Genomic DNA, 12,423 nt, shown 5'->3' on the forward strand with positions numbered 1-12,423 from the left:
TGGACCTACAGTAGTGCCAGGGTACTGGGGAGATCTTATTTTGTTTCACAAAATGTCCTTGCATAACATTGACTAATACTGCAATCCGTGTTTGACGTCACACCACGTCTGAGTTGCAACCTGTTTTCAGTGAGAGCACATTTTTAGCGCCAGATTTAGTTGTAAACAAACAATGCTTTGTAGATATGCGGGGCTAAATAAACTACAAAGGAGCTTCAATACAACCAATTCAATTAACCGAACAAAAACCCTAACCCTTGCATTTTGGGTCTTTCACCACTTACTGTATGCTCATTGCTCAAGGTCCCTCTACAGCAAATCTCACTACAAGCTCACAACTTGTGTTTTGACTTGTTGGGAGCTTACAGTAGATCTTGTAGATTCACAGAATGTTTGCTTATTATGTGGTTGTTAAGCAAGGGCTGTTTGCACGGCAAGATGTTTCTGCATGAATTCAAGACTGGACAAGTGGATGAGGAGTCAGAACTGTTCATGCTTTATATTTATTTTCTGCTAATGACTGTCCACAATAAATGCGAGAGAGAGAGAGAGAGAGAGAGAGAGAGCGAGAGAGAGAGAGAGAGAGAGAGAGAGAGAGAGAGAGAGAGAGAGAGAGAGAGAGAGAGAGAGAGAAAGAGAAAGAGAGAGAGAGAGAGAGAGAGAGAGAGAAAGAGAAAGAGAGAGAGAGAGAGGAGAGAGAGAGAGAGAGAGAGAGAGAGAGGAGCTTGTATGTGAGACTACTGAGAGTCTAATGATGGAACTTGCAGTGGAGTCCCCAGTGATTGCTTTCACACAGAAGACTGGGCTACTGCACCTGCTCTGTACAGTATGTGTGTGCACACCTGTGCATGGGCGTGTGTGTGTGTGTGTGTGTGTGTGTGTGTGTGTGTGTGTGTGTGTGTGTGTGTGTGTGTGTGTGTGTGTGTGTGTGTGTGTGTGTGTGTGTGTGTGTGTGTGTGTGTGTGTGTGTGTGTGTGCGCACGCGCGCGGGCACAGTTCTAGTTTGCTACAATGATAAGACTGGAAAGACTGAAAAGGAAAATATGTAAGCCGGCAATCCGGCATACTAGATAGCTTCATCACACGAGATAATATATAAATACATTAATCCAAGTCCATTAATTTTCAATCACTGGCAATTAAAAGCTGAGGATTGGTCTTAATGGCTACCTATATCGATGCACTCCTCTGGTATACTATGTACCATCACCTGGCTCTGTCACTCAACCGGAGTCAATTAATGGGATTTCGGAGCCCAACCAGCAGTGTGCGACTTCAATCAGACTATCAGCACGACTGCACTTTACCCATGGAAGGAAATCCTCTATATATTATCGCTGTCGAGGGGAAACCTCGTATCTCCAAAACTCCTTTTCTATTATTATTTAAAACAATTTAAAAGTAGTGAAAATAGCAGATCTACAAGCTTTTCGATCTGCTATTTCCACTACTTTTGAGCAACACTCTTGTTTGATGAAGATAGAGCATCAGTTTATCATTAATTAATATGTGAGCATGTGTGTTTTCTCCCCGAAAGTGACAATGTTCTGGAAGGATCTATTAGCGTATGTCAGTGATGGACACTTTTAGATCCTAGTAGCCCAATCACAGGCTACTGTGGCCCAGGAGTCCCACCCAAACATTTAACAGCATACAATCCCACAACGCGTCGCTGCCTCGATGCGTTGTGGGCTTGTGGGTCCTCTATGTTCGGTTTGCACTGGTTGTGGTGGGCCGGTCTGGGCCAAGATGCTATAGGGCCGAATTTATGTCCCAATCCGGCCGTCACAGCTCCGTCCTCCCATTGTTCCGACCTCCCATTATTCTGACCCGACCACCTAAACCTAACCTTAACCCTAACCATAACCTCAGTAAAACTAACGCTGGTGAATGCTAACCTGGTGAAATGCTAACCTGCCCACACTGGTGAATGCTAACCTGTTGAATGTTAACCTGGTCGGACAACGGGAGGTCGAACCAATGCTCAGTCTCCGGTTGGAGAGATGGGTATTTTGTCCCTGTGATTGGAGTAGGGTGCTGTCTGTGCCCTTTTTGTATATCATCATTAGCCATTGGTTTTGTATAGGCTAATATAATGTTACTTTGTCTGTCAGTGTATTTCCCTGATGAAAAGTTGCGCCGAGAGAGGGCGAGATCATTTAGCGACCTACAACCGGGTCGCGACGTGGTCGGTAGTTTTCAGCGACCGGGTCGCAAAATCGAGCGACCGGGTCGCTAAATGGAGCGACCGGGTCGCTAAATCACCGACCGCGGCACTAAAGCGAGCGACCGGGTCGCTAAATGGAGCGACCGGGTCGCTAAATCACCGACCGCGGCACTAAAGCGAGCGACCGGGTCTCTAAATCGACCGACTGGGACGCTAATTCCATCGACCGGGACGCTAATTCCACCGACTGGGACGCTAATCCAGCGACCGGGTAGGTAAATCCACCGACCGGTGGTCGCTTCCACCGACCTACTAACCCTAACCCTAACTTGTTTAAACTAGACAGCCCCACAAGCCAAAATCAAACGGGGCTAGATACGGATAAAATGAGTAACCTCATTAATTTATCCAACTATTTCCAGCCGAATCAACATGAAAGGGAATTGTTAGAAATGGGGCTCTCATTTGTACCTACACTAGACATTTACAAAAACCAAACCAAAACTCTCAAGAAAGACATGGCAATATTTCACAGAAGGCTGAAACTGGCTACCCACTTTGGGGTAGGAGACGAGGAGCAAATCCCACCCTTCCAGCCAAAATCAAATTGGGAACCCGCAAACGGGATTCTCCCAAACAGCCTAAAACAGCTGATTACAGCTGACCAAATTTGTATTAACAGTATCCCAGCACACTTTAGGGAAAAGGACAATCTGACAAAATTACAAGTAGCTGCACTTAGATCATTAGCGAATAACAAAGACATTGTTATAAAGCCAGCAGACAAAGGGTTGTGCATTGTTTTAATGGACAGACATCAATATCTGCTGGAGGGTGAACGGCAGCTCAGCAACCCTGATCATTACAGACAACTAGAAGAGCCCATTTACAAACAGACGGCCATCAAAGCCAAGGACATTATACAGAGACTGAGGAGAAAGAGACACATTAATGCAAAACAAGAGACCTATTTACTGGGTCAAGACACACCTAGACCTAGAGTTTTTTACTTATTGCCAAAGATACACAAGAGTCCGGAAAACTGGACTGTACCGTACCAAGTACCTCCTGGGAGACCAATTGTAAGTGATTGTTCTAGTGAAACGTATCACACCGCTGAGTACATAGAACACTTTCTCCAACCGCTCTCAACCAGACATCCCAGCTATATTAAGGATACATATCATTTTTTGGAGAAAATCAAGAGCATTTCAATTCCACAGGATGCCTTTCTGTTCTCGATTGATATAGATTCCTTATACACAAACATTGAAACTGAGGCTGGATTGCGAGCGGTGAGAGAAACGTGCCAAAAGTATCCAGATAGCAGCAGACCAGATGAAGAACTGCTGGAATTGCTAGAACTAAATCTAACGCAGAATGATTTCGAATTTAACAACAAGTATTATCTCCAGATAAAGGGCACAGCCATGGGGAAAAGATTCGCCCCCAGTTTTGCCAACATTTATATGAGCCTTTGGGAGCACACAGCCCTACAAAAATGCAGGCAACAACCAAGCCACTATTATAGATTCCTGGATGACATTTTTGGGATTTGGCCTTATAGTGAAGAGGACTTCAAAGAGTTTATCAACACTTTGAACACACACCACAGGTCAATCACAATCAAGTACGTACTGAGTGCAGAGAAAATAGATTTCTTGGACGTAACAGTGTTCAAGGGACCAGAGTTTGGAACTAGCCAAAAGCTGGATCTGAAAGTATTTTTTAAACCCACAGACACACATGCACTCTTACACAAGACATCCTTTCATCCGGCGCATTGTTACACAGGAATAGTAAAGTCACAACTTTTAAGATTTAAAAGGATCTGTACTCAGGTCAGTGACTTTAAAATAGCCTGTAAAACACTTTTTAGCGCATTGAGACACAGGGGATACTCACGAACCTTTCTGAGAAAAGCGTATGATACCTTCCAACAGATAAGAGAGAGGGACGAAAGGCCAAAAATTGCCCTCGTAACAACCTTCTCTACACAGAGTAGAATAGCAAACACCAGATTGAAAAGAAACTTCGAGAACAGAGCAGAGGGCCTATTGGAGGGCTTTACAATCATATCTGCCTTCAGAAAGAACAAAAATCTCAAGGATTATTTGGTTAAAAGCAGACTGGCGGATTCGAACAGACCACCACGCATACCAGAATATTTTCAACCCAAAAGGCTGGTGAAAAGTAAAACCACAAAAATAGTATATGAAATAAAGCAGAACATACACCAGAACACAACCAACTCGGTCTACCTGATCACATGCAGTAAATGCAACCTACAATATGTAGGAGAGACAGGTAATACGATAGCAGATAGAATTAACCAACACAAGTACAATATTAATAATAACAAACAAAACACATTAGTGATTGTACGACATTTTAGGACACATGGGATAGAAGCCCTTTCTGTGACCGGGCTAGAACATAACCCACATTGGACAATGGGTCAAAGGAGATTCCGGGAGAGACGGTGGATAGACAAATTAGACACAATGTTTCCAGCGGGACTGAACATGAAGGGGAGACTAATGTCCCTAGAGCAGTAGGCAGATAGAAACCCAGCAGAATCATCAACACATCTCACACCTGGAGGGAACAATAGGACAAGTGTCCTGATGGGCCATCAGAGGTCTTTCTCACCCAAGGTGTGATAAGTCAGGACCACTATGCTCAGTCTCCAAGGAGATCTATTGAAATGTAAAGTGAATAAGCTGTTGCTGTGGTTGAATAGCTATTGCTACTGTTGAATTGCTGTTGATATACTGACACATTATCTGGTTTATTATTGTGATGTTTTATCTGCTTATTGTAAGTAAGTAAATTATCATGGCGTTTATCGTGCGCTTGCCCAGGCCTTACGGCCTGGGCATAAATAGAACGATTACATTCACCACGGCTTCGTAACTCGCGCGGCGCTCCGCCGGCCGCGCGGCCCTGGCCCGCTCTTCGCGGGCACTCGCGCCTGCGGCGCTCGGGCGCGAAGAGCAGGACCAAGGTCCGCTGGCCTTCGCGCCGCTTGCAATGTCGTGGACAATAACTGTAATCTATTTTTGGGGGAGAATAGGGTTGTTAGTTATGCACAATGTATAAATCTGAAAGCCATTGGTATGCGGTCAGAAATAAGAACACTTCTGGCTCACGAAATTTGACCATCGTGCCATGCACAGTCTCACACATAAAACCCACAGGACATAAACTACAAGATGACCTGTGGGATTTTATGAACTAGGGGAACCAACCCAATTTAAAATTGCAACATTCTTTCTTTTTAAAAACAAGATGGCGAAAGCACTTTTCTCTATACTGCATCTTAGGCCTTGACTTGGCCTAGGACAATATATTGAAGTCTTCACTCCCTAACCTAAACCTAACCTCAGTAACCTTACCTCAGTTAGGCTAACCTGCCACGCAACCTCCCGACCGTTACCTCAGTTAGGCTAACCTGCCACGCAACCTCCCGACCGGGTCGCTAAATCACCGACCGCGTCGCTAAATCACCGACCGCGTCGCTAAAGTGAGCGACCGGGTCGCTAAATCGACCGACTGGGGCGCAAAATCTTCCGACCGGGTCGGTCGATTTAGCGGCGCGGTCGGTGATTTAGCGACCCGGTCGCTCGATTTAGCGACCCGGTCGCTGAAAACTACCGACCACGTCGCGACCCGGTTGTAGGTCGCTAAATGATCTCGCTCCTACTGGTTGCGCCAGCAAGAAAGTATGTTTCTGGAGCTTTAAACAGTGTGCGGATTTATTATCTCCTCCTTGAGCTTTAATATTATGACAGGCTTTTCATTGTGTGTGTGTGTGTGTGTGTGTGTGCGTGTGTGTGTGTGTGTGTGTGTGTGTGTGTGTGTGTGTGTGTGTGTGCGTGTGTGTGTGTGTGTGTGTGTGCGTGCGCGTGTGCGTGTGTGTGTGTGTGTGTGTGTGTGTGTGTGTGTGTGTGTGTGTGTGTGTGTGTGTGCGTGCGTGCGTGTGTGCGTGTGTGTATGTGTGTGTGTCTTCCTGCAGTACTGAAGCTGCTGAAGATGGCAGTGGGGATGCGAGCTCTGCTGGACACTGTCATGCAGGCCCTGCCTCAGGTAAACAAACCACACATCTCACTGAAAGCCTTCATTATCTCCCTGCCCCGCCGCCTACAGTGCTGTATATAATATACTGTATATGTGTCTGTGGAAGCCTTTCATCATAATTATGTCCCTTTGGAGCTGCCGGGGTCCCATCCCAGGATCCCATAATTGTCTTTTTCTTTTTCTTCTTTTGTATGTTGAGCGTCCCTTCAATGACCCTCCCCCGTGGAAACTTGGAAAACGTCGCTGTCGGCTGAAAACCTCACACAGCCCAACCCATCCCTTTTTATTACTGTATAAAATAAAACCTTTAAAATTGTGAAAATAGCAGATCTGCAGGCTCACAACGCGCCGCGATGCGGCGCGTTGTGAGCCTGTAGATCAGCTATTTTCACGACTTTTGTGCGATGGAGTATAGGGCATTGTTACAAAAACGAAACCCGTAAAAAGTCGAAATAGGGAGATACGAGTTTCATGCCCGACAGCGACGAAACGCAGGTTGTTTGAAGATCCCTCTGTGCAGATGGAGGGCGATAATGAGGCTTCGCAACGTTCAGCAAAAGTGACACATTCCTCAGTATTAACATTCCTCACAAACTAATATGTTGAATATGAGCTGATACCATCTCAGGCTGATAAAGCTTCCGAGGGCTCCGCTGATAATCCCCCCGAAGCTTACAAGAAGTGCTCGTAATTAATAAGTCCACAGTAATGAGATATGGAAAGTGTGACGTTGTGCGACGATTAGCACTGACAGGGGGGCAAAATGGTAAGGCTGTTCGTTACCTGTTGCTAAAGCCCCCTTTAACCAGCCCCGCTTATCTTCTTTCTCCACTCTCCAGTAGCAGGTTCACTATTGAATTTATTATAACTCTTTATCATAATCCTGTCCTCCCCTCATATCTCTCTGCTCTGTCCCTTCACATTACAACTCTGTGTTTTATTTAACTTTGAAAGCGTCAAAAGGGATTAACATTTTGCTGTGTTGTTCCTGGTTATCGCTCATTTCTGGGTTTTTGAACTGTGTTTTTGTGTCACTTTATACTTCCCTCCGGAGCAGCTTTGATTTCCTTTTCGCTGTTTTAATTGGTGTCACTGTGTTGTGTTTGTTTTCTCACTGCTCTGGGTTAGCTGTCATTTGGGGGGTTGCTTTGGACCTACAGTACGCCATTCTGTTCCTTCTAAAGGCAGATTTATTTTACACATGGCACAACCCCTGTCAATGAACGTTTGTTTTTTGTTTTCAGAGTGTCACTCTCTCGTCAAAGTGTGAGTCGCTCATTAATTGTGTGCAGGGGCGTCACAAGGTGGGGGAAAGTGGGACTGAGGTACTAGGGTCCAAGGTGGAGGGGCCTTAATTACTTTAGCTATTGAAAAATAGCAGATCTACAAGCTCACAGCACGGCACCAAGTGCCACGCTGCAAGCTTGTAGATCTGCTATTTTTGGAAAAGTCGTGAAAATGTGTGCAAATCTTTGAATTTGTAACATTTGTAACTCAAATTTTGTTTCTGGGGGGTCCCAGGAACGAAATATTTTGAGAAGGGGGTCCGTGGCCAGATACATATCATTTTGGGGGGTCCTTCACATGAAAATAGTTTGAGCCCCACTGACATATAAACACAGGTTTAAAAAAAAAAGAAAAAGAAATATTCCAAAACTTGCACAAATTGTCTTGATTTTTCAAAAATAGCAGATCTGCGAGCTTGTATAGCTGCTATTTTTCAATAGTTAAAGCACAAAATGTGAGTGAATCCTTGTACCCAGGGCCCAGAATTTGGTGCGACGCCCCTGATTGTGTGTGTCTTCTCTGTCGTCTCTCTGCAGGTGGGGAATCTGGGTCTTCTTTTTATGCTTCTGTTTTTCATCTTCGCAGCACTGGGAGTGGAGCTTTTTGGTGACTTGAGTAAGAAAAACACGCACGCACGCACGCACGCATGCATGCGCGCGAGCACACACGTACACACAAGCAGGTTCTTCATTCTTCTTTCTGATGTTTTAATGTAATGTAGTTCCTAATTTGGGAATAATATATTGAACCTTTCAAATGTAGCTTTTAGCTTTCAGATAAATGTAATTCTATTGCAGTGATCATCATCTCATTGCTCTGTTATGCTCTTATTTCATCCCCCCCCATCTCTCTCTCTCTCTCTCTATTATCTGACCGTTTCCCATACAGTGGGTCGGAACCCATTTCTGGGTCGCGGACCCATTTTTATGGGTCACGAGTAAATATCCCTTTTCGTTTCCTGAAGAAATGTGAATTATCATTCCAAACTATAAAAAAAATGATGATCAAATAATCAAAATGTTTCAGAAATACACTTATAAAGGCCTGAAAATAGCAGATCTATTATGTGAGGCATTTTGAGCTAGATCGACTATTTTCACTAGTTTGGGTCCCGGGTAAACATCATTGAGTCTTGGGCTAAAAGGTTTGGGAACCACTGCTACCATCTGACTTCCTATATCATCCCCCTCTCTCTCTCTCTCTCTCTGTCTCTCTCTCTCTCTCTGTCTCTGTCTCTCTCTCTCTCTCTCCGCTGTCCTGTCAGTTTGTGATGAGCTCCATCCATGTGAGGGTTTGGGCCGCTATGCTACGTTCAAGAACTTTGGCATGGCATTCCTGTTGCTGTTCCGGGTTTCCACTGGAGACAACTGGAATGGCATCATGAAGGTGAAGTGACACCGTTCTGAACCCATAGGATTGCGACGCACTGTGAGCTCATAGATTGAGTGCTAATTTAACTCTGAGATTAATTGTCAGAGTTAAATGAACACACCAAAGCTTCCATTTTTAGACCTAATGAGAGTTTGTCTATTTTCACTATTTGTTGTACGACAAAGTATGAAAATATATATATATTTTTTTACAAATGGAACCCTGGTGCAAGGCCAGGTAAAGCAGGGGTCATCGCCATGTTTGCTTGTGGTGAACAGTTTTGTCAAAAAATTACAAAATGAGTTGACAATAATATTACCAGGAACACATACAGAGCCCTGAATGATCATAACAGGTCTGTAACTCTGAGAGTGTACAAACGGACCTTACGGGTGCACTCTCAAAGTTATGGTGGTCCTTGCAAATAAAACATTTGAGAACCACTAGTACTAGTGGACTTGTAACGTGCAATAGTGTCATGAAGTAAATCATTGTCATGCCTGTACACATCGATGACCCCTGCAGGTGAGTTGTTAGTGAAGACATCCCCTTGTCGATCCACTGACCAGCTTCCCATGCCCCCTACAGGACACGTTAAGGGACTGCGCCCAGGACAATGCGGGCACCTGCTACAACACGGTGGTGTCGCCCATCTACTTTGTGTCGTTCGTGCTGACCGCCCAGTTCGTCCTGGTCAACGTGGTCATCGCCGTGCTCATGAAACACCTGGAGGAGAGCAACAAGGAGGCCAAGGTGCTGACCTGCTCCATGTGCCTACAATCACATAACTAATATGGTGAAGCAGCTTTCTGCTTCTACGGGCCGACGGCCTGGAATAAACTCCCATTACACCTACGACAGGCAGCCTCTGTGGACAGCTTTAAAGTACTGCTCAGGACCAATTTCTTCACTCTTGCTTTTAGATTTTAAATCTCTGTGCTGTTATTCATGACCGCACTGTTTTGAGAATGTTTCATTTTCAATGTTGTTTTATGTTTTTACTTCTCTAGTTTATTGTTGATCATTTGTATTTCTTCTGTTAAGCACAGTCCGTGCTTCACTTTTGCTTTGTATAAGCACTTTGAGCTGCCACCTTGAGAAGTGGTACCGGGTTAGAGTTCTCAACGGGCCTGAAAATTAAGGCCCGGCCCTAACTGTCGCTCAACTAACTCTTTGTCGCGTCTCTTTTTCTCCTCCACTCTTTCCTTTTGTTTCGGAGTCTCTGACCTGTTCTTAACCCCGCATCAGCTGGCTGCTGCTGTCTGATTTATGACCCTGTCCTGGATAAGAAGCGCTGATCTGCAAGTTCTAAACAAGTCAGATCGTGATGCAAAGCAGACTTCAGTGGGTTTGTAGATTGAATGCCATTTTGGTGCGCAACACCAGCCTGCTATTATGTATATATCAGCAGCCTGCAGCCAGCATCGCACGCACTGTCTGACCGCAGCTCTCTCTCTCACTCACTCGCTCTGCAGCAGAGCAGAGCCTCTGCTCGTCTGGTGCTAGTGGTGCGCTTGTGGTTGTATAATAAATAAGCGAATGAAACGCCAGTTAGCGCCATGTACTTTATCTTTATTAAATATGAACATTTTTTTTTTTTTGTTTTTTTTTACTCACAGAACCAGAGGCTCGGTCCGACCCGACTAATTAGCATACATTTTGAGCCCGGCTCGGCCCGAATACGTCGGGTCGGGTCGGGTAGGGTCGGGCTCGGGCAGAGTTTGAGAACTCTATACCGGGTATGCAAATAAAAGGTGAATTGATCGTGAAAAGCCGATTTCACGATTAATTAAATCGCCCACGGTACGCTTATCGTTAGGGTTATTTTCATAAACGATAATACCGATTATCGTCCCATCCCCTGTTTAGGAGGAGGCGGAGTTGGAGGCGGAGCTAGAGCTGGAGCTCCGCACAGAGGGCAGTGGCAGCGGGCCCCGCTCGCCCCAGCTCCACCCCATGGCTCTGGGCCTGGAGCGGACCGGCTCGGGGGGCACCGGCTCCCCCTGGAGGTGGGCGGGGGGAGTAGGAGGAGGAGGAGGAGGAGACGAGCGGGAGCTGGAGAGAGGAGGCACCATGGACTCGCCCCGGGCCGACATAACCAGAGACTCGGTGCACATCAGCACGGACCCCTCGCCCTGCCTGGAGACCCCGCTGGAGGTGAGGAGAAGTGTGTGCGTGTGCGTGTGCGTGTGCGTGTGTGCGCGCGCGCGCGCGTGTGTGTGTGTGTGTGTGTGTGTGTGTGTGTGTGTGTGTGTGTGTTTTGTGCTTGAGTAAAACGTATAATCTGCTGTGAATGCGACTCAATTTGTTGATAAAAATGTCCTATGTTGTAGAACGTTACTGATAGGTGACAGTTCTGTGCGCGCAAAGATCTGTTTCCATTGAGTCTCGCTTTAATTTGTACATGCGCGATGCAATCCTCTTCAGTAGAAGAAAATAGGAAGGCAAGGAGCGCTGGTTTGGAGCGCACCGCTACTCCGTGCGGCTGTAGCAGCAGGAGTCGGCACAGGCAGCCTCTCGCAGGTGGGATTTATGGCTTATTTGAAGTGAACCAGCGCCATGGATCTGCCTGACTTAAAAGCACCGTTCAATCACTGTACTCAGTCAGTACTCAGTGGAGTAGCATGCAAGGAGATGTTGAATTTGGGGGGAGGGGAGCCCCCCCCAAATGAACGGCTCTCTACTGTGCGAACCGGATCCCATCGTTCACTTCAAAGAGCCGTTCAAAAGATTCGATTCGTTCGCGAACGTCCCACCTCTATCGCAGTTCTTAATGCTGCGTGCTGGTGGACATTAACCCGTTCATGCCGGTGGACGGCTCACCAAGACAGCAGCACACACAGGCATTGTTTAAGTTTAACCACAAGGACACCAGTTCACCAAGAAAAGACTTCATTCTAAAGACATTTTAAAGCTATACTGTGTAAGTTGCTCAACTAGTGATCGGTAGCGGTATTGCTTTTTTCGGCGGTTTTTCGCCCGGGGTCGCCGCGGACCACCGGAGCGGGCCGCAAAACCACCGTGACCGCCTGCAGCTCGCCGATACACATCCGTAGAGTGGTCTCACGTTCCTATGCGACCAGGCGTTGGGGAGTAACAGGCTAGACTCCAACTGTTGAAGCAAGCTACTTCCTGAAGAGACGGCAAGACGCGCTGTGATTGGCCGGTAGTGTATGATCCGCGCTGTGATTGGCCGGTAGTGTATGATCTGGAGACAACGTATATAGATGACGTAATTTTGCCGCGAAATGCAGCCCCTGTCACTGCTCACTGGCTCAGTAAAAAACAGAAAAGGCTTTCGGGGCTGAAATTAACGGAGTGGGTGTTCTAAAACTTTAGCAATTTAATAGTTAGGACAATTTTAAGATTAGTTTTATTGGAAAAGTTACATAGTATAATTTTAAGGTCAGTCACTAAAGTGAATCGTTAAATGTGACAGAGTGAAGCTTATAAGCCAAGGAACTGTGTCAAAGTCAAGGAGAATATTCGTTGAGTTGCATCTTCATTAACCTATTTAA

General features: G+C 45.9%; 1 protein-coding gene across 1 annotated transcript in view; it reads left to right on the top strand.

Annotated features, from left to right (window-relative positions):
- Positions 1-12,423, top strand: part of cacna1g (calcium channel, voltage-dependent, T type, alpha 1G subunit) — a gene marked incomplete at both ends in the record, with an annotated part of 367,943 nt that overhangs the window by 335,165 nt on the left and 20,355 nt on the right. Inside the window, 5 exons of the mRNA XM_080747312.1 lie at positions 6,186-6,256; positions 8,071-8,149; positions 8,799-8,920; positions 9,494-9,658; positions 10,775-11,062. Of these exons, the coding sequence (XP_080603438.1) occupies positions 6,186-6,256; positions 8,071-8,149; positions 8,799-8,920; positions 9,494-9,658; positions 10,775-11,062 (725 nt within the window). The remainder of the gene's footprint in view (positions 1-6,185; positions 6,257-8,070; positions 8,150-8,798; positions 8,921-9,493; positions 9,659-10,774; positions 11,063-12,423) is intronic.

The sequence above is a fragment of the Nannobrachium achirus genome (genome assembly GCF_963921795.1).
Source record: "Nannobrachium achirus genome assembly, chromosome: 18".
Lineage (NCBI taxonomy): Eukaryota > Metazoa > Chordata > Actinopteri > Myctophiformes > Myctophidae > Nannobrachium > Nannobrachium achirus.